The 24,655-nt window shown below is 34.7% G+C and overlaps 2 protein-coding genes across 2 annotated transcripts; one reads left to right on the top strand and one right to left on the bottom strand.

Moving 5' to 3' along the window:
• The first annotated feature begins 747 nt into the window (after positions 1-747).
• On the top strand, positions 748-2,806 carry LOC141820214 (myb family transcription factor IPN2-like). Its single transcript, XM_074707500.1, has 6 exons — positions 748-1,121; positions 1,204-1,280; positions 1,363-1,423; positions 1,540-1,600; positions 1,685-1,739; positions 1,908-2,806. Exons 1-6 carry the CDS (start codon positions 941-943, stop codon positions 2,583-2,585), a joined length of 1,113 nt encoding a protein of 370 aa, XP_074563601.1. The 5' UTR covers positions 748-940; the 3' UTR covers positions 2,586-2,806.
• Positions 2,807-6,722: 3,916 nt separating this feature from the next.
• Positions 6,723-21,520, bottom strand: LOC141820163 (sodium/hydrogen exchanger 1-like). The gene is made up of 14 exons (XM_074707437.1): positions 21,232-21,520; positions 21,008-21,126; positions 18,455-18,552; positions 15,380-15,439; positions 15,223-15,269; positions 14,946-15,140; positions 14,824-14,870; positions 14,481-14,547; positions 14,294-14,394; positions 14,088-14,189; positions 9,023-9,158; positions 8,872-8,934; positions 8,237-8,320; positions 6,723-7,453 (listed from the first exon to the last, which is right to left on the bottom strand). Exons 1-14 carry the CDS (start codon positions 21,409-21,411, stop codon positions 7,118-7,120), a joined length of 1,635 nt encoding a protein of 544 aa, XP_074563538.1. The 5' UTR covers positions 21,412-21,520; the 3' UTR covers positions 6,723-7,117.
• Positions 21,521-24,655: the final 3,135 nt, after the last annotated feature.

Here is a 24,655-nt window from a genome sequence, read left to right as displayed (position 1 = left end):
CCTGTGATCCGAGAAAATGTTAAACGTTTTCTTCATCACAAAATAAAGACTGAAAAGGAGATAATGATCATCTTTGGCCGACTGTGAGCGCGTAGAAATTATATTGTGCTACGTTTCCTCAAACTAACAATGGTTTAATTAGAATACGAAACGTAACCGATGATTCTAGCTCTTCGACACATTCGATCCTATTTAGAATTAAGTTGTCGCATGCTTGCAAGTGTTTCCTTGATTATCATGTTTCCAGGCATCAAGTGTTGACTAAGCATCCAATGATTTCGTGCTACCTAAACAAACAACACACAGTGACAATATCAAATCAGTCTGTACTCGATTTGCCATCTCGGAATGCAAGCAAGGACTTAACAAGGACGACACATCGAAAAAATATATATTTAAATTATTAAGGATCGAATAGAAATAAAAAGAGACAGCCATGAGATGAACATCATTGATTGCTCCACTTGTAAACATAAACTACAACTCAAAATGCCAACGCTGCTGATATGAGATTGCCTTGGGGTCTGAACTCTTCCTTATTTTTTTTCTTCTTATTAAAAAAAAATCTTTTACTGACCGCAATGATATTAGTTAATATATAGCCTAATAACGACGTTTTATTCTCTCCATTCTCCACGCATCTTTTGGCAAAGTAGGGTTTCAACTTTCAAGTAGGTGGCTTTTAAGTTTTATGCTGCAGGTTCAGGAATAACTTCACACCGTGCCTTCCTTCCCTCCCAAGAGAAAGAGAGAGCTGAGGGCAACAGCAACAAACAGCAGCAGCAGCAGCCGAGGAGGCCGAGGCAGCACCCTATTCCAATTCTGTTCTTGAATCTCTTCCCAATTCACTGCAACTGGAGAGATTTTTAGATTAAAATTATCCAGAAAGAGAGAGAGGGAGGAGGAAAGAAAAAGAAATTAGGAAATAGGAATTGTAAGAATGTTCCCTTCCAAGAAGGCGACAACTATGAATTCATCCTCCCACGAGAGGCCTCCTTCCGTGTGCGTCCAGGGCGATTCCGGCCTCGTGCTCACCACCGATCCCAAGCCGCGCCTCCGGTGGACCGTCGAGCTCCATGACCGCTTCGTTGATGCCGTTACCCAGCTCGGAGGACCCGACAGTATTAACTATACGATGCGTTTTTTAATCCATTTTTTTCTCAGAGTGACTTTAGTTATGATTGCATTCTTTTGGTGTTGTAGAGGCGACACCGAAAACCATCATGAGAGTTATGGGTGTGAAGGGCCTCACTCTCTACCACCTCAAGAGCCACCTTCAGGTACTTGATTATTCTTCATTCTTTTGCATGCATGTCGCTTTATTAATTTGTTGTTGATGATTTTTTTCATATTATTTTGCAGAAATTTCGGCTCGGGAAGCAACCTCACAAGGATCCCAATGATCATAATTCTTTCAGGAATTGTGAGAATAATTATTAATTACCTACCATCTCATGCCTTTTTTGCCTTAAATACTTAACCTTGATGATTAATTCAGTTACTTAATTATCTGTACATGCGCTGCCTTTGCTGGTATAGCTACGGTAGATCTACACAGAAACGCAGCTTCCTCATCAATGATGGGTCGTAACATGAACGAGTAAATTCTATCTTGAATTTTTTTAGTTCAATTAATTTTTTTGGTGTTTATATATATATACACACACACAAACATATATTTCAGGAACATGCACATGATGCAGATGGAAGTTCAAAGGAGACTACATGAACAGTTAGAGGCAAGATATATATATATATCAGTGTCGAAATTTCAAAAAAAAAAAACTAAACATATATTGTAGATAATTAATATCGATCTCTCTTATCATCGTGCTCATTATTACATAATGATTTTCTTGCATTCCTTGTAGAATATTATTAATCAAATATATATGTTGGTGTTTTAGGTGCAAAAATTGCTTCAAATGAGGATCGAGGCGCACGGGAAGTACATGCAGAGCATACTAGATAGAGCGTGTAAAGCTCTTGCCGCCGAGAGCATGGTCAACTCCGGCGGCAGCTTCAAAGGGCCGGCGATGGCGACTGACAGCCAGTTGGGTGCCCCAATCAAGGAGCTGAGTTCCTCCATGAGCTTCCCTTCTCTCCAAGACCTCCACTTATATGGGTCGGGAGACCAATTGGATCACCATAATTTAGATCATAGCTTCAATTTTAGCCCCAACAGCAGTGCCGAATCCATAATTTTAGGCAAGTCCAAGAGGCACAGCCCTTGCATTAATGTCAATGTCAATGGGAGGAGCCCATTGCTGGGTTGGGGCGGCGCGCTCGGACCGAGCAGTGTTGACCAAGAGCCGTCGTCCAAGTGCGACCAGCTTCTTCACATGGCACTGCCCGTGATCGAAGCCGGCATCGAGGTGAATCCCATGGCCAACGTCTACGAGACCAAGCCCATGCTCTCCCTGGACGGCACCCTCACCGCTGCCGACGAGAAGAAGTACGATGGATCGTCATCGTCGGCGTTGAAGCACGACCGCCCGTCGCCGCAGAGGAGAGCTCCGCTTGGCATGGAGATGATCAGCCCCATGATGGCGATGCCACAAGCTAGGAACTTGTCCTACGGATGAGGTTAATTATATTGGTGCAGTTCTATATATCTCACCAGGCTCATGCTCAAATAATTAAGCGATTGAGTTGGAGTTGTGTGTCGTAATTAATTAACCACTAAACTTTAGCTGCTGCTTGAAACATTAGCTGAGATGGGAATGCCTTTTGTTGTTGGAGCTATCTTAATTTTGGTTTTGTTTCCCTTTTCTTGAGAAGCAATAGGATGAACAATTGTTCGTTCGATCGCCTGCAATAAATTAAACAAAATTTATATATAGATCAAACTCAGCCCTTGTAATCAGTACTGAACTGTGAAAAAGAGAAATACAGATGTTAGCACTCGCAGAAGTTCATGTTTGATCCAATGAAACCAAGCTAAGCTCCAACCTTCAAGCATCAGTGAGAACCCAGAGCGATCAAATAACCAAACCAAGCACAACATGTCCAGGAACCACAGTACAATATTGGATTACCGAGGAAGAAAATCCGGCCACTTCATGGTTAATTGTAGTACAGGATGGATTATTACTGATGAAAAAAAACACAAATGAACATGGAAATCAGGAACTGAACTGGCTGTGAAAAATGAGCATTCAGGAACTGAACTGGCTGTGATAAAATTTTCTTGTAATAGGGTTGAGCACGTAGTTATTTCGGCCGAATCAAAATTTTATTCACTCCTAAAGCCATGTACTTTAGAAAGCTCCAAATGGAAACTGGCCGGCCTAGCAATTGATTATATTCATGGACTCTTACGTACATTCTTTTCTTCGCCTGCTTTATATCAGCCAGTAAAGGAATTCTTGAACATTTAACGAATGCACCTTGATGCTAACGACTACTCCAGAAAGAAACATGAAGCTGCAGATTACGTACGCCATGGAGGTTTGTCTTCCAAAGAAAGAAAGCACTAATGAGGCTGCAGGTTTATATATATCTATATGTATCGCACATTGCATCAATTTTGCACACAAGACTGCAGTCGAGCGGCCGCCAAACACACAACTAATCTTGCTCAAAGTAGACGATCGATATGTTCCATTTGTGCATGAGCCCTCAGTGCTAGCGGAAACACATGAGTAAGGTTCCAAATTCTCTGATTATAGGAATTGGATTTGAAGACAAGACAAGTATACATGCATGGTTTAATTCAGATCATTATTGACGAATTTTGAGATTCCTTGTTCCAAGGTTAATCTACTAAAATTAAGATCAATCGAATTTAAGTTGAAACAAAGAAAATAAGAGGCATCACAACATGCAACACACCACAGCCATGGAGAATTGAAGATTAGGCAACTACTCAAATGGAATCCTGTTCTAAGGTTTCCAGATTAAACCCCTCTTCTTTTTCTAACCAAATTTTCAAAGAAATTATGTTTTGTGAAACAATTTAAATCAAAAAAATTTATTCTATTAGGATATTTAGTAAAACAATTCGACTGGACGCAATAATTTATTTATAAAAATATACATAAATACCTATTTTGATATAATCGGTATTTATTGTTTAATAAACACAATTAATTCTGTATAAAACTTAGATATTGGACATTTTCTTTCTTTTTAAATTATTTAATTCAATGAATTGCATTTGGTTGAAATAATAATTTCAATACCATTGTTTTTTTTAAATAAAACAATAATTTAAGTTAGCTAATTTTAGTCTATCAAACTCTTTCACTAATTCATTAAAGCTATTTTAATTTCACCAATATGTATATATCAGATTGTTTAGATAAATAAGACACACTTATACGGCCCTAGGAGTGCATGTTCGTTTATTGATTAGTTAAAAGATGTTCCCTGGATCTTCAGAATCTATCTCCAAGGACGGACCAAGCCTAGTAGCTCCTTTGTTTGTCGCTTCGTTTCTTAACTGGTACGGCCAGTAGAGTAGTTACATCCTTTCTGGACTGTGCTCGCAGGTTGGAAAAATAAAACGAGCATTTAATTGACATGGGCCATGGCAATCGATCAACCTACCGAGCTAGATACTGTCATTAACATCAAGATGAAGGTACAGAATACCATGCAGATCACTCACCAACATATATACATACATACAGCTGCATGGTTCTATCTATCTCCACACCTGTAAAGGAATTAGCAAAAAAAAAAAAAAAAAAAGATGTCGGAGTTTCTTCCTTGCTTTTGGACTAGGGCCAAGCGAAAAGAAGAGGAACGAGGGGGAAGGATAGAAGTTGGTAGGTAGGTAGGTAGCTTTGTCGATCACAGTGACGATCTACTATCTGCAACTCCGAGATATTTGAAGAGAATAAATTAAAGGGGTAAAGGGATGTAGCGCAGAGCAGGTTATCGAGGAAGCTTCTGTATTAAAGGATATTATTTGAAAAACTCGCAGTGGAGGTCATATGTGAGCGAAGGGCCGAGGCAGAGACGAAAGCGCATTGGGCACTGCGCCGTCTCAGTCTCCAAGGGAGGCAGCTGCTTCGGGGCATGCAAAAGATGATGATGAGAGAGGCAGAGGAGGGAGGAGGAGGATGGGAAAAGTAAAAGGAGGAGGGTTGGAGATTGGGAGGAGAAGAAAGTGGTGTTCAGCAGTCACCAGGGAAGCTTCGCTGGGCGCATCCATCTTTTGTGTTTTTTTAATTCATATTCAGTTTGTTTGAAATGTTTAATTTGAAAAGATGATCGATAGGATAAATTTCGAGCACAAATATCTTGATCAATGTTAAAGATGATGAAAGTGATAAATTCGAAAGCATAATATTTTATCTTTCAGCAATCAACATTCTAAAATTTTCAACCCACAAGAGAAATCATCTTATATTGCATCGTAATTAGAGTTCAAAATGCGAATGTATTTGAAAACTATGTCTGGGATTGTAATTTTATACACACTCAACGTCTTAAAATTATAATCATTTAATCAAATTCATACTTTTTATTTTTCTAATTTTTATTTTTTTATACATACATATGGTTTTTCTTTTTTTCTTTTCTTCTATTTTCTGATTTTTTTTAAAAATAATGGTATCTCTTTTTTGAATTATTCATATTTTCTATTTTTTATTATTAAAAAAATATTTCTGGTTTACAGTCCGAGCCAATAGGGACACAAAAACTTGCTCATGTTGGATGGCTGTGTGTCATTACGGGTCAAGCTTGGCACGACCCATAATGAAATATTTAGTGCCCAACCCACACAAAGCTAAATGGGCCAGCCCATAAATAGAAAGCAATGCAAGTCTAGCAACAACACACATCAAGATTAGATAGTGAACCATAGATACGCCCGTGGTGTTCGAACCATCCTTGATGTTGGATTATCCGTTAACATTCATCTGTACTTTTAAATTTATCACGATGAATGATAAACTTTCTGAATTTACCATGATGAATGATAAAAAGTTTCCATAGGACCGGACCAATCACCTCCAAGATTATTAAAGATTTGATAAGATTAGATAGTGAAAAAATAGAAAAAAAATCAAGATTTGACAATATGGTAATGAAAAAAATCATATAATCACTCAAATATAAGAATTTACATATGATTTTGACTTTGAAGGCAAGTCCACTAGGGAGGAGAAGATAATCTACTATAATGGCCCTAGATAGGGTACAATGAAAGAATCATATGTTGGTGGTTCGATTAAATTATATTGTTTCGATGTGTTTGACAAAAAATAGTTGAGTTCGATCAAATAGTTTTGTTGTGTTTGACAAAGGGTGATTAAGTTTGATCAAATGATTTTGATGTGTTTGACAAAGGATGATTGAGTTCGATAAAACAGTTTTGATGTCTTTGATACTGTGTGCAAGTATCAAATACATATTATTGTACAGTGAGTCTTGACCGACAGAAAAATTCGACGGCATTGACAAAAAAAATCAACAAGAATTTTGAGTTGGTAGATGGAGAAAGTCTGAGTAAAATATAGTTTGAAGATTCAAAATTCAAGATAACTCTTTTCTCCTTATGACCTAACGAATCAAAACTGATGTTACACCAATTCAACAATGTTTGCTCCGGTAAAAGGAAGCATGGATATTGGTAGAAGCTAAGATGGCTTTAGCCCAAATGCATCACCACTACTCACAGGAATCTCGTCTCTGAAGAAACTTTTTCAGGAGAGAACCACTTTGCACACACACAAAAGGAACAAACAAATGGAGCGGGGAGTTGCCACTTTTCGCACAATTAAACATAGATAAGTGATTGCCAATCTCATAGTACAGTAATATGTTTGCAGCTTCAGAAACTCAACTAACAAAAAGGTAGAACATACAAGAAAACAACTCCATGTGAGTCGATCGGTTTCTTTTGGAGTGATGGATATACACACTTCTACAGATTATAATAGTAATTGATACAAAATAGATGATCATGGTACAAAATAAATACAGAGTGCTGATGAGATTCACTCCGATATCATGAACTTCTCCATATACAAGCTCTAGTGCTAAAGCTAGGATTTCACACGATAAATCAAGAAATCTCCACAGTTGGTTTTCATCTGATCGTCTTCCCTGAAGAACCAAGTAGATGAACTACTACCAGCAAAGTGATCCTCTAGCTCTAGGCTTACTCCCAGTCATTGACAGTGCGCTCAACAGGTGAACCAGGAACAAACGGAACAAAACCTCGGCCACCAAACACTGGGCGCATGAAGGCGTCATCAAACTTGCGCCAGTAATGATGAACAGAGCGGGTTGGCACTGTCAGAAGCATGCGAAGACTTGTTGGACGAGGCACAGGTTGCCCTGTTTCAACCTCAGATCCCTGTCCATTGTCAAGCAGATGAACGAGGAAGGACTTTGGACTTGATGGCTCAGAAGAGATGCTGTGAGATCTGGTGAGGTGTTTAGAGCTTGGAGGCAGCAAGAGGTAAATAAGAGGCTTCGTCATCAAACCAAACACCTAGCAAAATGAGGAGATATCAGCACAAAATCAATTGCAGAAAATACAGTAAATGATGTGACTTAATATGGTAAGATCAGAGATATAGGTTTCAACACTCATTTCAGGAAAGATAATTCAAATCTTCTTGGTGTTCACCGTTTAAGGGATCAATTTATATATCTATATTATTAGCACTCCCCCTTCATGTGTGGGTGGTGATGGGGTATTTAACTTAATTGATCTAGACCTCCCAACACATATTAGATTTTTGTTTTTTGACATAGATGGGATTCAAACTCTCGATCTTCTCTTCTGTAGCATGTTAAAGTTGCTTGGATAACCATTTATCCCAAGAGTTTGAGCTGATGGGAAAGGGACTAATACATATATTTATATTGTTAACACAGTCAAAAGAACAATTCAGCTCAACATTATATACTATTCTCACAAAAATCATCTCCAAAAGAACATAGATAAATTTCTGACTACTAATCTCAATAAAAGCTCCAATGAAATGAGAAATCATAAACCAAAATTGCAGAGTACAACAGAACTTTCACTTTGACATGAGCAATCATAATCGCATTCTGTTAGAATGGCAACCTCCTTCAGAAGAAATTCCAAAAAAAGTAATGAAACTTATAATCAGATATCACAAACTTGAGAGAATGGTAATATTCCTTGAGTGCAAAACCTAATGCTTATTATAATAAATAGATGGTGCGACAATTGAGCTATGACATGCTATTGTAGCCAATTAGAAGTGACTAGCACCACGATACCATGAAACAGAAGTCTTACCATTGTACTGAAAAGAACAACTGTGATGGTACTGGTGATCATAAAAGCATTTCCACGCTGTTGAGTATGGCCAGATTTGGTGAACTGCAAAAGCATCAACACTTTATCAGCATAAAGATTAAAGGTTTGTTGAGCAATTGTGGCATGGCACGAGGCACGAATAATTGTATGGCAGAGTACTTGGACCCTATGCATGTATTTCTCTGTGTGTGGTCATAAATGTAATGTAAATTCCCTCAACAATCATCCAACTAATAAAGGCGACAAGAACACAACTAAAACAAGACTATAGGATGTGTACTGTTTTCCCCTCATTCTAGGTTGTTATCTAATTTTCCCATAAACAAGTTCAAATATGATATAACAAACTTACGGATGGATGATTATAAACACAAATATTAAAGTATGAAGATATAGCAACGCCTCAACCATCACTTTCTCGTGTATTATAGCTATCATTCAGATTGAGTCATTGTCCATCGCAGTTGCTTTTGCTTTCATAAAACGAAAAACAATAGAAGAAGATCACTTGTTCTAAAATCATAAAAACAGTACTGCCTAATATACAGTCAGTATAATAATGAATCTACAGAAAAATGCTGCTTCTATAGAAAGTGGTCATTAATCATGTTGACCTTGTTATAAGCAAGTGCGATTGACACAGCGCCTCTCATAAGACCAGCCCACCAAATTATAACCTGTGGATAAGTGATGTACGTTCAAAAAGGATAGATATTGAAAGTTCATAAAATAAGTTTAGTGAGAAAACACAGAAGAAATACTCACTTGTTGCTTAAAGGAAATTTTTTGATTCTGAGGTTTTTTAAAGTTGGAAACTAAACATAGTGGAAAGACAAAGGCGGCTCTTCCGACCAATACCAAACCTAGAAGAATTGAGCTCACACCAATGGATTTTCCAGGGCTGTATAACAGTGCAAATATTAAGTTACCCAGGGAATCAAGTGTATTGCAGTAGTAAACCAATGCAGACAATATATTAATGCCTCTGATTAAGCATTTCTAAAGATAGATACTGAACAAAGGGACTGCAGCAAATAAGACAATGTATTAAAATAATGTATAGTAACATACATCCTCACAATTAAGCATCATCAAAATCAACAATTCTAAAGCACTCTATATACAAATATATGAATTTGATGCAAGGATGCATTGCTAATAGATATTCACAATAAAGTAATTATCCATATACATACAGAGTGAAAGAGGATCATTAGTAAATTACAAATTTTTATTAGTGTCCCCTGGACATAACTCAGTATACAGTTTGCAGTCTCCTCTGATGGTGGTATTTACTTTAACTTTGTACATATAATTTTTAATATAATAGATATAACACATTAGGTTGATGACATGTTCAGATACGATGATATAGCCTGGAAGTAAATTAACGTTCTCATTCCACTTGATGTAACATGAAGAATAAACAATCCACACGAAGAAATAAACAATGTCACAGAATCCAAAGTGACATGAAATTTTGTTATGCAAAGATTTTTAAGCTTGACATCCTTTTTTATATACTCTAATCCAACTAAAGTTGCAAATAAATGAAAGATATAATGAAAGAAAAATGTAAAATCTAAAAGAAATCAATCAAACTAGAAATAAACTAAATTAAAAATTTGAAAATAAACAAATTAAATTAAAGTTCCACAAAAACTATTTTACAATCCTAATAAGAAGACAATTACCAATTTAAAACTACCTTAAATAACCTACCCTCCTTGACAAGAGGAATTAGCAAAATAATCCTTTTAGAAGTTAAGTTCTTAATTTGGACTATTCTTCCTACCAAGGAGATACCAATTCTAGGCAAGTTATCTGCAATTTTCTTGGGTCATGGTATCCAAATGTAAGGAAAATTTTTTTTGCCTTTGTTTAGCATGATTTTTCATTAAGTCTCCTTTGTCAACGTTTCTAATGAATGAGAAATTGATGTATTGTAGTTCTTAGAACTAATTGTGCCTACTTTATTCTCTTCAGTTTTAGTCGCTCTCTCCAAATAAAAAATGCCACGACTAATTATGGAGCAAGATGTCCATCTCCACAATAATCATCCAGTGTCAATACTAAGGACCATATCACCAGTACCAAATGCAAAGAAGTATGATATATAACAAAGTCTGCATGTAAAAATGAAGGTTTGAATGTCTACTAATAAATTAACAAATCCACTAATTCAAAAATTGAACAAATGTTGAGATAAGTAAGATAAATATTGACAAAAATCACTATTGCTCAGGCTAAGAGTGGAATGAATACTAATTATGAGATTGCGTAGATTAATGAACGCATTTATATGAAGCTCTTTTAGTCTATGTAGTGTATGAGTGTAATAATAAAATAATAATAATTCAGTATAATTTTGTTCCTATTAATGACGCATGCTCCTTATACTAGCTTAGTAGAAATATCAATGTCGTGGTAAGTACTAGATAAGAAAATTATCTTAAGCAAACAAATTTTAGAGTTATAAATAGCCACAAAAGGACATCTATTAATGAAAATTTTAATTGATTTCTTAATTATCAAATAGATGTCATGCATTCTTTTTATTTACTATTCCTTTCTATATTTCTAGGTTGCACAAACAAGTTATAATCTACCTAAGTCATGGTTAGCAACATATTGATTGTTCTTCGAAGAAGTCAAGTTAATAAAAACTCTTTGAAGATCATATCATTAGGGTATCTTTTAAGGTCAAAGGCATCTTCTAGAATAATCCTTAATCATTTGGATCTTCTCTAGGGTTAATTCATCAGGGAATTTTCTAAGGTTTAGGTCTTGTGGTTCAATTAATGGTTCATTATAATCAACAAAAAGACCACTAGGTGAGACTACAAAAATCCCATTAAAATTTATAGGCATGCTTTTAAATTAACAAAGGATACATTTAGAGATAAACTGTATGCATCAACCAAAGTTTATTGGGATTTAAGTAAACTAAAGGCTCCAAATATTGCCTCTAAAGTACATAATTTACTTTTTTCAACTTGATTTTGTGTGTCTTTGGTATGTGTTATTTAAAGTGTAGAGTAGTATTCCCTATATTTCTTTATAGTAGGATTTCATATGCTTAAAACAATCTTCAGTTTTGATAGTTTTATGGTAGGCCTCACCTAGTAAGTGAAGATAATATACCTTCTATTTGAATTTTTGTGGCCTAGATCATTTTGAACAAGGGTACACCTAGATTTTCCCTAATATCACAATGCTAGTGCAATTATTCAAGCTGAGATTAGTATCATGCAACACAAAGTATGAATATTTTAGACTTATCCATTTATAGTATAGTTCATCAGCAAAATGTTTTGGAATGTATCTTTCTATGAATTTACATTCTCTTTTCAGGCCAATGTTTGATAAGTGGTTGCCCATATTGGGCTAGGTTGATTTGAGCACTTGCCAAAAATTTTAAGCTGCTCTAATGAGCTTTCATTTCCTCAATAATGCTGGCTTGGTAGAGATCATAGCATACCAATCAGCATAACTTTTTTTTATCTCAATTAACTAATAAAAAAACTATTATGGCACAATTTCAGTCAAAACTAATGGCATCCTCCTTGTCATGTCTAGGCCTATATTGATTGATTCTGGGTATTGAGGAAGGGAAGTGATCTAATTCGTCTCTAAACATAGGGGTATGGGATTATGAGCTAGGGTGTCTGTTATCCATGAGTTATATATGTATTGGGGACAATATTCATTAAAACTATTCATATAGTTTGCTCTCATTTTCATTAATCTAAGCTCGTCGTCTTCATAAGTGTGATTGGTTTAACAGACCTTCCTAAAAGCTACATCATTCATACATGCAGTAGCAATGATTGTGTTTCCTCTAATCATATCAATCTAAGCAATATTGAGAAGTGTGTAAAACTGAAGTGTGAAAATTTCAAATTTAAGTAATGTGAAAAACTAAAGTGCAAGAACCACGACCTGGCTGGAGCCTTAGCTAGGGGCAATCGAATTGTGACCAGCATGACCTAGGCCCGATTATTTTTAATTATTAAAAATAATAAAAACACTTAAAATTAAAATTATTTATTTATTATTAAAAATAATAATATTGTTAAATAATAATTAAAATATTTAATATTTCAAGTTAAAAAAATATTTATAATTAAATATTATTATAAATTATAATTTGGTTGAAAAAAGATATGGGCCAAATTCAACCAAGGTTATTGTTAGGTAAGCACAGCATGGAACCACATCATGCCCAATCCATAACCCAACACATGGGTTGCATAGGTGTCCCTTGACCCGAACTTATTTAGGGCTCAGGTTTGGTATGGCATGACTTATGTCATGCTAAGTCAAGTCTAATTGTAGCCAACTTTACCAATTTGACAACTCTATTGGTTCTCACTTAATAACTTCATTTTAATTTTTTCAACAAGTGAGATCCACGAAATAGATTTTAGAGTATCAATAACTGAGGAGCCCCCTCTGCTATGAAGAAATCATCTGCTTTCTTACTTATGGTTGTGGGTCAAGAATCCAACATGATTATATGGTGCGGACAAAAGGAGGCATGCTTATAGAAGGAAGAGCACAACAATGAGTTGCTTGTTGATTTGTTGTGGCAGATGGAGTAGTTGGTAGGCAACCGATAGGAAGACAACTAGTAGCAAGAGGTGATGGCCAAAGGAGGGATAGAGTTTATAGGGATGGAGGTGAATGGCTTTAGCGTATGAAGGTGTTGTCATGCAAAAACAACCCACGCAAGATTTGCATGCAAGGACATGATGGTTGGTGAGAAATGAGAGGGACCAAGGGCATGGGTATCTTTGTGAGTAGATAGTTGTGTTAACGAATCATGAGGATGGAGAAAGTATTTTGGTTGCCTAAATGGCTTGTAGCAAATGGAGATAGTGAGAACAAGAAAGAACAAAAAAGGTGATGGGAAGGGATGATGGGCATGCGATATGATGGTGAGGTAATAGGAGGTAGGTGACATCAAGAGGGTTAGAGAACAGGAAGAGAAACACTAGTGGTGAAGGCTAATGAGGAGGTCGTTCGGGGATGCCTTCTCGCAAATAGCACTTAAGGATTGAAATGGAAGAAGGGAACAAGGAGGAATTAGGATGAAGTGGTGTAGGTAAGGAAGAGTATTGAACATGAAAGAATTTGATTCTGATATCAAATTGTTTCAGCACTAACACAGATAAAATCTTAAATAGATTTGATCCTACTTGATGTAGCATGAAGAACAAATATTCACAGAAGAAAGAAAATCTCACAAAGAGAAACCTTTATTATGCAAAGATACCGTGGGTTAGTGTCTCCCTTTTAAGGAATTGAACACTAACAAATTGAAAACAAACTAAAATTGTTCAAATAAAGAAATAACCCTATACCTAAAGACCTGATTAAATTAAAAATAAACTAACTTATAAATTAGAAAATAAAATAATTAAATTAAAGTTCTACCAAATCATCCTACAGTGCAAATAAGAGAAGTACCACTTTAGAATTATCTTAGCTAACTTACTCTCATATGCAAGAGGATCTCTTTTACAAAATCTAGAACTTTTAAAAAATATATTTCTAATTTAGATTAAAATGTTTTCTAAGACCAATTTTCCAGTTTTAAATTTATAGTACATTAATCACGAAAACCTAGTGATTTCAGTGGATCCACAACATGTGAAATTGATAACGAAATTTCTTTAAAATAAATTATTGATTACCATGCAGCAATATCAAATTGAGACATAAATAACAAAATAGTTGGCAAAGAAGATAGTAATATTCATGCACACTTTTTGTTTTTGTAATCAGTTATAGCACATACACAAAACATGATCAAAATATAACAAACCTGCCACTGACAAAATTCCACTTCTCAATGTCTAATGCATCGGTTCCAACATAAAGGAAAAGGAAAATTTCAGCAATAAATGACAACGTTGCAAAGGCATGCCTGAAAAGACAACCAAGAAAGAGCTCAAACTGACTGATAAAAGCTTGGTCAAGAGACAAGTTAAAGCAACTTGTGCTGATAGAAGAAGCACAAAAATCATGTACTTTGTAGTGACCCTAGAGCTCTCCGTTACATTATGCCAGGTATAGTGTGACATTACTATTCCACAAAAGAATACGGTAAGAATACCACTAAAATCCAGCAACTGCAATGACAAATTAATTTACAATTGATGAGCTAAATCTTATCACAAACAAATTCAGCACAAGACATGTTTGGTGATAAACTTACTTCAGCCAGCATATAAGAAAGATAAGCCATAAGTATCATAAGAGCAACTTCACGATCTGTTGAATGTCTGGATAACAATCGAAAGCAAATGTGAGAGATGATAGATCAATGGAAAAAAAATTGAAATGCTTCATTTTTATCATTTACATCAATTGCAGAAAACAAAAACACCACAGACATTTAGTTTAACTTTAATGGTCTATGCTGCTGCAATATTATTCGTAGTTCTGTATGAACTATTATTGTCCTTTAATTATTTATGGCGCTGCTACATTATACAGAGAATAGTAAACATGAGGAAAATGTAGAGACCAAAAGAAAAACTGTTGATGTTTTTTCATACCTTCCAAAATACAACTGTTTAATAATGTAAGCACTCAGCAATCCTGCCTGCAAAGAGAGTTAAAATATCAGAAAAACTATAACATAATAAATACATCCATAGTAAATTGGGTCAGAACTTACAACTGCTCCAAGCAAGGTGCTTGCTAAAAACAGATAAAAGAAGTTTGCAACAAACTGCAACACTACTGTGTAGTCAACATGAACTAGATCAAATTTCTGAATTGCATTAAAAAGCACCACTGATGTAGCATCATTTACAACTCCTTCACCAAACACCAAGCTATAAAGCAAAGGTGTCTCATCCTGATTGAGCACCTGATTTTCAAGTAATAAATTGCGAACATCAGTTAGCTTAAACAAAGGCACTTACATAATATAATATGCTAGAGTTGAGAACCTGCAAAGTGCAAACAGAATCTGTAGCAGAAAAGATTGCACCAATAGCTGCATAAACAAGAAAAGACATCAAAAAGGGAATACTAGTGGCAACATAAAGAGGAATTAAACAAAACATGTATACAATCAAACAAAATGTACACTGCAAGGTTATTTACCAAGATAATCTCCAATGTCCAATTCACCTATATTCATTTTTTTGAAAAATTCTATGGCGCCTGTAAGAGAACAGAGATAAACAAAGAAAATTATTCGTCATTTTCATAACTCAAGCGAATGCTTCAGTTAATTAAAATTTATAAATAGACTAGTCAGATGGGATAAGCAATTGATAAACACAGTGATAAGCCTAAAAAGTGAAGAAAAGAACAAGAATATGAATTTGTTTCTAGAGAAATTCACTTCCAAATTCTATATGGACTAGAATGTTAGGATGAAATTTAGATAAACTGATTTTTCACTCAACATTAGCAATTAAGTAAAAAAATATAAACTCAAATTTTCCATTGGATCGCTTCAAGTTAACTGCATTTGTCATTACTATCAAGCAATACGCGACAATAAAATAACAACAACAATAACTAAGCCTTATCCCACTAGTGGGGTCGGCTATATGGATCATTCTACACTATTGAGTTTTATCACCTACTATATCATTGTTTATATTTAAATAAATTTATCTTGTTTTATTGTTGCTAACCAAGTCTTTTTTTATCTTCCTCTTCCTATTTTGATGTGCACATTTATCATAGTTTCATATCGCCTAACTAGAGCATCTATTAGTCATCTACGTATATGTTCGTACCATCTTAAACGTGTTTCTTGAAGTTTTTCTAGATAGGTGCAGTCCCAACTTTCTCTCTAATATTTTCATTTCTTATCTTATCCATCCTTGTATGTCCGCACATCCACCTTCACATCATCGTCTCTGCAACTCTCATTTTTTGTTCATGTGCTAGAGTCATAACCCAATATTCAGTTCCATATAACATAACAGTCTAATCACAATTTTGTAAAACTTCCCTTTTAGTCTTAGAGGTACTTTAAGATCACAAAGAACATCTGACACTCTCTTCCATTTCAAGCATTCTGCTTGTATTATATGTAAAATATCTCTCAATCCCTTCATCCTTTTGCAAAAATGATCATAAATACTTAAAACTCTCAGTTACAGACAACTTGTCATCTCATATCTTAACAATTGTCTCATTACGTCTAATATTACTAAACTTAAATTCCATATATTCTATCTTTACTCTACTAAGTTTAAAACCTTTCATTTTTAGCATTTGCTGTCAAAATTCGAGTTTAACATTTACTCCTTCACATGTCTCATCCACCAAAACAATATCATCTATAAACAACAACACCACAGTATCATATTCTGGATGTGTCTAATGAGTTCATTCATGATTATTATATAAAGATAGGGACTTAGAGCTGATATTTAATGTAACTCTGTTTTTTATAGGAAACACTTCGATTAATCAACCTGAAGTTTTCACTCTTGTCATTATATCCTTATATATATTCTTAATTAATTCAATATATGTTATACTAACATCTCTTTTTTTTAGAATTTTCTATATAATTTCTCTTGAGACTCTATCATAAATTTTTTTAGATCGATGAATATCATGTGTAAATCTTGCTTCTATTCCTAATATTTTTCAATTAATTGTCTGAGAAGATGTATAACTTCTATTATCGACCTTCTAAGCATAAATCCAAATTGATTTTCGATCACAATAATCTACTTCCTTAGTCTTTTTTTATTACTCTTTTTCAAAATTTGATAGTATGACTCATTATTTTAATACCCCTATGTTTACACAATTTTATACATCTCCGTAGTTCTTATATAAGGGAACTAGAGTACTTACTCTCCAATGATTTGATTTTTTTTTTCGTTTTCAATATCAAGTTAAATAACTTTGTAAGTCATTCAATACTTTATTTTCCTAACCACTTCCATACCTCTATCGGAATATCATCAGGTTCAACTACTTTTCCATTTTGCATCTCATTTAAAGCTTGTTCTATTTTTGAAGTTTGAATTCTACGATAAAAATATAAATTTTATACTTATTTAATTTACTTAAATTATCTAAGTTGAGTTGTTCACCTAAATCTTCATTAAAAAGTTGATTAAAAAAGAAGGGAAAAGTTAGGCTTTAATCATACTAATGAAGTCACACGTAAATGCTTCCTTTTGAGATCCCTACCTTATAATAAATGATGGCATTTGGAATGGAATATAGAAAAATTATACATCATCACTTGATTAAGTTAATTAAATTCAGCCCAATCATGAAATCAACTTGACTACTTGGTGATATAAAAGGTGACCACATGGTAAGTTCAAGTTTGACCCATGAATCGGCCCCCAAACCAAGCACAAAAAGTGGACTAGTTGAATCAATTGAACTGCAAACAAACCAATTGGAGGCAAATAACAGCAATCCGAATTAAACCTCTAAGCACGTCTGAACAACCATTGCGAAGGTTCACCTAAATCTAAGCCTAGCACTGCTAAGCACAATTTGCACTATTGCTCAAGCTTAGATTATGAAATTTGTCTTAAGACTTTTCCATTACCAACTTCAACTATACGTTTTCATACTTTTACATGTTGCAAATTTTCCTTTTCCATGTAATAAGTTTTGGAATGATGCTCATGAATGTCTTGTATGTTTGACAATAACATTTGGCTCCTTAATACAAATTTCTCTAAATTTGTTATTTAGAGGTAATTAGTGGCAAGGGCTTGCGCCTGCTGAAAGTTCTAGAGCCTACATAAACAATAAAGCTCCCCATCTTACATGGGGAGGATTTGATGAAAGTTAGTTACTTCTATCTGTGAATACTAAATTCCCAACCCCAATAAGGAGGGAGCATTTTCAGCCTCACATGGTCAGTTGAATCAGAACAATCAAAGAACTTAATTACTCCAAAAGAGTATGTTCATAGTGCCTCAAGGTGTGCCTCATGGTCAGTGATAATGAGGAATAACTCAAGAATCATGTAATTGTCTAACTAAATCAATGCATATGACAAAGATACATTTTACAACTTAGATATGAAGCTACTTTAACAAATTGACACAATGTCAAAATGGTTGATGACAGAATTAACTTTTCTACTAGTAAAAAGTTCTGCTTTATAGTACAAACCATGCAAATTATAAGAACTTATGTATGTAATAAATGCATGTTTAGGTATGTTACCCTTACCAAGTGAAATTATGACAAAGGAGATCAATGTCCCTACTGCACCAAACAACATAATTGTCATGAAGTTGCGGAAGAACTGTTTTTTCTTTACTTGGAACCTGATCCATCAAAGGCAAGTTTTCTCAAAAATGTTTTGACATACCCATTGATATAGTTTAGTGAATATAGTTGCACACAAGAGATAGAGGACATGATTCAAGAATGATGCATAAGCAGCTACAGTATTTAGGTGTTAAGACCATGATTCTAGATGGCATGTAAATGAAGAACATAACTGAGCATTATAAATTTCTATTTTACCTTTTAGAAAGTATGAAATCAAAACATACTTTAACAATAATGTGAAATCAAGATGGCAAGTAATATGAAGTGGCATGGTTGTTGAGATCATGATGCCTATGAAGAAGAGACAACAGAATATTTCCAATATTGGCATCCTTACTTTTTAGGAAAGATGACATGAAAAACAAACATTTAACAATATACGAAATTCAATTGAAATTTGAAGGACATTCATTGAAATTGATAAAATTAGATAGACAATAACAACAACAACAACCAAGTCTTATCCCACACCAAGTCTAATCCCACTCGGTAGGATCAGCTGTATAGAACCTAAAAATCAAATAGACAAATGAAACAAATAATAAAACTGAAGCTATATGAAATAGTTATCCCAGGATGGTCTTGCTTTGCCTTTGGCGTCATTCTGAACAGAGACCCATGATATAAACGCTAAACTATCAGCATACAAAAGTACTTTTACTAATTATTAAAACTCTAAAAGGTGTTTACAAAGATATGATTGATTCATAATCATCAACTGCTTAATGCATGGTTCTTTGATACAAATTGAACAGAGCCTATATGCACCATAAGGCATGAAAGAGTTAATAACTTGCATGCATTATTTTGAAAATCCTTTGGAAAAGATCTCATGGATAACTATGATTAAACATAAGCATTTTACAGTTTAGAACCCTTGAACGATAAATTTTTATATCATAGGAATGTGGGGATTCTTGTATGTGATATTTTAATAACACATGAAAAACTTGAGGGCAAGCAATTAGACATGCAATTTGAGCATATATTGTTACTTATATATGTTAAATGTTTAATGATATTGATCTCTTACTTCTGTAGAAAAGAATGTTTGCCTATTTAAGTGAAAGTACAAGATTAAAGTCCTGGAGTAGGATCTTACTGAAGGTTATACAGAACTACCCTATAGAAGCAACTAAATGTTTAAAATCCTTTATTAACTGAGGGAAATAGGATTTTGTCCAAGAGTGGTCTCTTATGGTGACCACTACATCACTTTGATAGGTGAACCCTTGGATAATAAGCTAATTGGATAGCCTAGAGAGTACGTATATAAAATGCCTGTAAACGAACTCTATGTGCATGAGTTCCAGATTAAAAGAGCTTCCATCTTTGCTCCTATAGTAATTTGGTTGTAATCTGAGATAGAACTAAAATAAGAAGAGTTTCTTAAAAATTTTGAAAGAGACCCAAAAATAATTTCCTTGAGATGTGACTTCTCCACACATCTCTTGTTGGGGCTCTTCTATATGGGGTAGCTATATAGAATCACAATTAGGAGTTGGACCCTCCTAGTCCTTATGGAAATCAAAGAGTTAATTGCACACAGGTCATTTATGCACCAACCTTTTGCATCATAAATTATTATATTATATGTGCCTTAAGTAAAGTAGGGGCAAGAGGGGTAAAGTTCAAGACCTAGCTCACCTTGTTCAATCTAATCAAGGCTTTAGTACTAAGTAAGAGACAAAGTTTATGCTTGTCAAAGCACATCACTGGTGGCGTGGTAAAAATATTAAGCAATTTTTTATTTACTATTATATTCTTTTGAATTTAAAATATTTTAGGGGGTTTGTTAATGTTTTTTATATAAAGATCTCCAAATTACAAACCTAATTCAGTTTAATTTAATTATTATTTTTATTTGTGAAACTTGCTCTCTATAAAAGAAAAGTCTTTCTAAAGGTTTATGCATCAAAGAGAAAGTCATGGTCAAGGGAAGTGGAGACTTCTCTAGGGTCCTCCTCTTATTCTTATTCTCAATATTTCAAGACAATATTCTTTTACATGACAGACCTCAATGCACCATCATGCTGATAGCAAAGACAACACTGATTGTACCCTTGAGGTGTGATAGGACAGAATTAAGCCCACACGAGCTAAACTTCATTTTAGTACAATGAGATTTGGTTTAGTTAATTTTAAATTGTAGTGTTTTATTGGAACTGTTGATTAGATTTATTATTTGATGTCTCTTCTTCGAAATTGGCAAGTTTAATAATCGTGGAACCGATATTTTAATGTCTGGTTCCAACATTAGCTAGATCAGTAACTATAGATTTGGTTGTTAAAATGTCAGGTTGTCCCAGTTTGCAAGTCCCATGATGGAAGCCCCATACCATAACGAAACTATGAAGCTCAAAACTCAAATGAAAGAAACAAACATACGAATCATTTCCCCGGTGTAAAACTAACAAGTGAAACTGGAACAGAGAATATAAAAAGTACCCTGCGTTGAAGATTATTGGCGGAAGCACATAGATAAAGAAGAGATCTTCACTGAAGAGCATAATATGTGAGTTCTTCCCTTTCGTCAAGAGACGGATTACGGCGCCAGTGCACAGTCCCTGCGTTCAAAACTGCCCTAAATCATCTCATGCCTCCGACCAAACAGTAAGTGACAAACAGTTCGAACATTACCTAAAAAAACCAGAAGACAATCAGAGACTCACAATGATTAATGAAGTAATGGACTCATTCATCCAGCGATTCTCCTCCAGCAGGTGGCCAATAACGATGCAGGCGCAGATAAGCGCCACGAAGATGTTGATCGACACCACCGACGCATGATCGGAGGTCCCGAGCTGAGAGATCCCCAGCTTCATCGCTAGACTCGATAAATCCACGGCCATGGTACCGCCCCGGCCGCAGTATTCCGGCGGAGATCTCTTACCAGAAGACAAGCGTCAGCGCAGACCACGGTGTGTGTTTGTCGTAAAAATCAGATTTTTGCAATGCAACGGGAGCAGCCGAGAGGCCATTTTTATCTTCGAGATCGCGTCCAACGCATTGGCTTCGTGTTTGGTGTTCTGGGCGTTGCGTCTGATCTCTTGATCACGTGCGCTGAACTGCTTGCCACGGAGTTACAGAGTATACACCTTCGTGGACATAATTTTTTTCCTTCTAACAAAAAAATCAAAATAGGTAAACATTTATGTCCTCTTAAATTTAAAAAATAAATAAATACGCAAAAATGACTGTAAGGTTGAAAGAAAATTAATTTCAATATTATTTAAAATAGGGGGAAAAATATATTAGATTAGATTAAATTAGATTTGGATATAATTGTGGTTGTACCAAATTGTATGAGATGAATCGACAAATTAGCCAATTTTAGCCAAGTTGACCAATTATAGCAGTGGTGGTGGCCAAGTCGGATTTGGATAAATGACGATGAGCTGGGAAGATTTTATTGTTAGGAGAAAATGCAGTAGGTGTTTAGAACAACAATGAAATGTTTTGAATCTGGATTTTTTTTTTCTTCTTTAGATTATCAATTTAGTGCAGCACGCCTGTGCAAATCGTATAGAAAAAGGATAATTTTTAAAAAAAAATCGTATTTTTAGACATTGTTTGTTTGATGCGACGCTCGCGTGCAGGTGCACGGGGAAATAATTAAATTTTAATAAAAGAAAATTTGACTGGCATCTTTAAGAAATTATTATGTCGTAGCTTTTCTATGCCGGTGTTGTTCATTTATGCGTAGCACTATGAGCAATCAAACTTACATTTACTTCGTAAGTAAGTCTAAATTTGCCTCCGGGGTTAAGGTGCATGGTAGAGTGCCTGTGTAATTTTTTAGATATTTAAGTATCAAATCTTATGGTAAATTATTAGATGAATTATTTTCAATGGACGAATTATTGGACGATTGATTTAGAAACGTTGGACTATTGGGTCGCCCAATAACACTTCCCATCTATCTTGATAGCTTTTGATCTAAGTAAGAGCACAAGGATATCCTCGACGGATCTAAGTATAGTTGTACTTTGAGTACATAGTAGACCACCCATCTTTTCCTTATGAACACATGAAAGGATGTTGTTGGGGGACTTCATATGTAGACAGTAATCACTATGCAGATAATGGGAGCATAGAACCGAACATGGTGCTTGAATTTTGAGTTTCAACACCTAAAACCAACAACTTCTTGAAGATGAGACGACCAAACCGATGGAGCAGCATATGCCAATATGGATTAGTGTTCCGTTCAGACATTGCGTCGAATATCTTATCCACATCGTTATACAGAAAACCTACAAACTAATAGATTCTGCTGTTCTTTGTTTGGAAACAATATTACCAACTTTAACATATGTTTTCCTTTGTCAATGCAACAATAAAGACATCAAAGAAAATTAATAATTGAAAGAATTTGTCAATCTTCTCACCAATAGCATCCTGGATAAGTATTGTGTCCTCTGACATTATACTTATCATTTCATCATCCAGCAAGTTATCTCATGAACAAAGGAAGTTACCTTAGGAGCAATGAAATCCTTTCTGGTGGTGCCGAAATATGTATAGAAAGCATCGCCGAATTAGTCTTTAGGCATCCGTGGACCTTCATGGATCAGGAATTTTGAGAATCTGCCTGCCATGAATAAGAAAAGGAAAAATCTGCTCCCGCCAATTTTTGTTGAAATTGCATTAGAAAACAGATATTACCGAGGAACATACCAGGGCCGGCTAAGGCATAAGCCAGGCTTATGCCTTGGCCCAATTTTATTGGGCCCCTAATTTTTTATATTTTAATATTATTTATATTTATTTTTTTTAATATTCATTTTAATTTTAGATTAATTTAAATAAACATCTATTTTTAATTTTAGATTATTTTAATTTTTTTATTTTTTATTTTTTAATTATATATTTTATTTTTTTAAATCTAATCGAGCATAGCTTTAAAGAGCTAGCATTGAGGCCTCCCATATCTAATATTCTTCCTTTTAATTTTTCTCTTTTTATTTTGTCAAGTTACCCCTACCAATCTTATCGTCATCCCGATTATCATTCCTAGCTAGTCACTATACAAAAATAGAGATCCTCCTGAACTAGATTCTCACATGGATACACTTCCTTAGCTTTGATCTCTAAGTCTTCCTATGCTCTTAATTACATGCTCTGGTTTATTCCCATATTTTCTTAATAAAATTAAATCTAGGTGACTTACTTTGTCCGTCTTCAATGAACTACACTTTATACTCTTAGGATGAAAGTCCTTATCATCCATGTCAATCATCCTATCATTCCAAGCTTTATAAGACCATATGGATCATTCAATTATATATGTTACGTAGTAAATTGGAAACCTTGAATTACACATATCCCATCATCCACGATCGATATAGATCATCCTAAAGTACTAAATGTGTCATCCAATGTAACTTCAATAATTCATGAACATATACTCCTCTAAGTATCATATATATATATATATATACACACCCAAAGAAAGAAAGTATAGAATGAAGAATTATATTATTTTACATTGTTGACACCCAAAGTCTATAATTACGCTTTAAATCAGATGAGTCAATTAAGGTTCTTTGGTAGGGATGAGCTAATTAAGTATACGTAGTACGTAGTTGCTAGTCTTTTAATTTCTCTTCTAGGACATATATATTCCTCTTGATAAATATATATACCCAGTGGAAATGCATGGCTTCATGATGATTTTTTTTTTTTTTGCAGACATCTACAGAAACTTGAAATATATAGATTGTGATGATCATATAAATGGCGTTTGAGTTAACTGAAAAGAAAAACTGGCATGCACAGAAAAACGCATGGATTTCCCTGCATGAACTCCTGCACTAGTACTAAAGGAAAAGCACTACGTGATTTCTGATCAGTATGTTCTTCCTTTGAAGACATTGCTAATCGTAAAAACCGCCAGTAGGTCAAAAGTTCCTTTTCTATTTCTTGCCTTTTACACTCAAGTCAAGTTTGCACACATCTCATTCATATTACTTTTTCTTTTTCTTTTTACTGTTACACCGAGGAGATTCATGGTGATCAGGCATGCCATATGCTAATGCTCTATATATGTATGCCAATGCCATTTTGTTGGTGCTAATTAATTAATTAAACCAA

This window comes from Curcuma longa, unplaced genomic scaffold, assembly GCF_044706935.1.
Source record: "Curcuma longa cultivar G26 ecotype Majalengka, Jawa Barat unplaced genomic scaffold, ITB_CL_G26_1.1 utg2798_np1212_758248_RagTag, whole genome shotgun sequence".
NCBI lineage: Eukaryota > Viridiplantae > Streptophyta > Magnoliopsida > Zingiberales > Zingiberaceae > Curcuma > Curcuma longa.
This window is presented reverse-complemented; position numbering and strand designations above follow the sequence as displayed.

What these genes read in the sequence shown, in the direction of transcription:
- LOC141820214 (XM_074707500.1), top strand. Translation starts at nt 941, where the DNA reads ATGTTCCCTTCCAAGAAGGCGACAACTATGAATTCATCCTCCCACGAG. An exon ending in TCATAATTCTTTCAGGAATT is followed by an intron (nt 1,424 to 1,539) that starts GTGAGAATAATT and finishes TTGCTGGTATAG; the next exon opens with CTACGGTAGATCTACACAGA. An exon ending in GACTACATGAACAGTTAGAG is followed by an intron (nt 1,740 to 1,907) that starts GCAAGATATATA and finishes TTGGTGTTTTAG; the next exon opens with GTGCAAAAATTGCTTCAAAT.
- LOC141820163 (XM_074707437.1), bottom strand. Translation starts at nt 21,411, where the DNA reads ATGGCCGTGGATTTATCGAGTCTAGCGATGAAGCTGGGGATCTCTCAG. An exon ending in CCAATAATCTTCAACGCAGG is followed by an intron (nt 18,553 to 21,007) that starts GTACTTTTTATA and finishes TTGATGGATCAG; the next exon opens with GTTCCAAGTAAAGAAAAAAC. An exon ending in TTGTTCTTTTCAGTACAATG is followed by an intron (nt 7,454 to 8,236) that starts GTAAGACTTCTG and finishes TCATTTTGCTAG; the next exon opens with GTGTTTGGTTTGATGACGAA.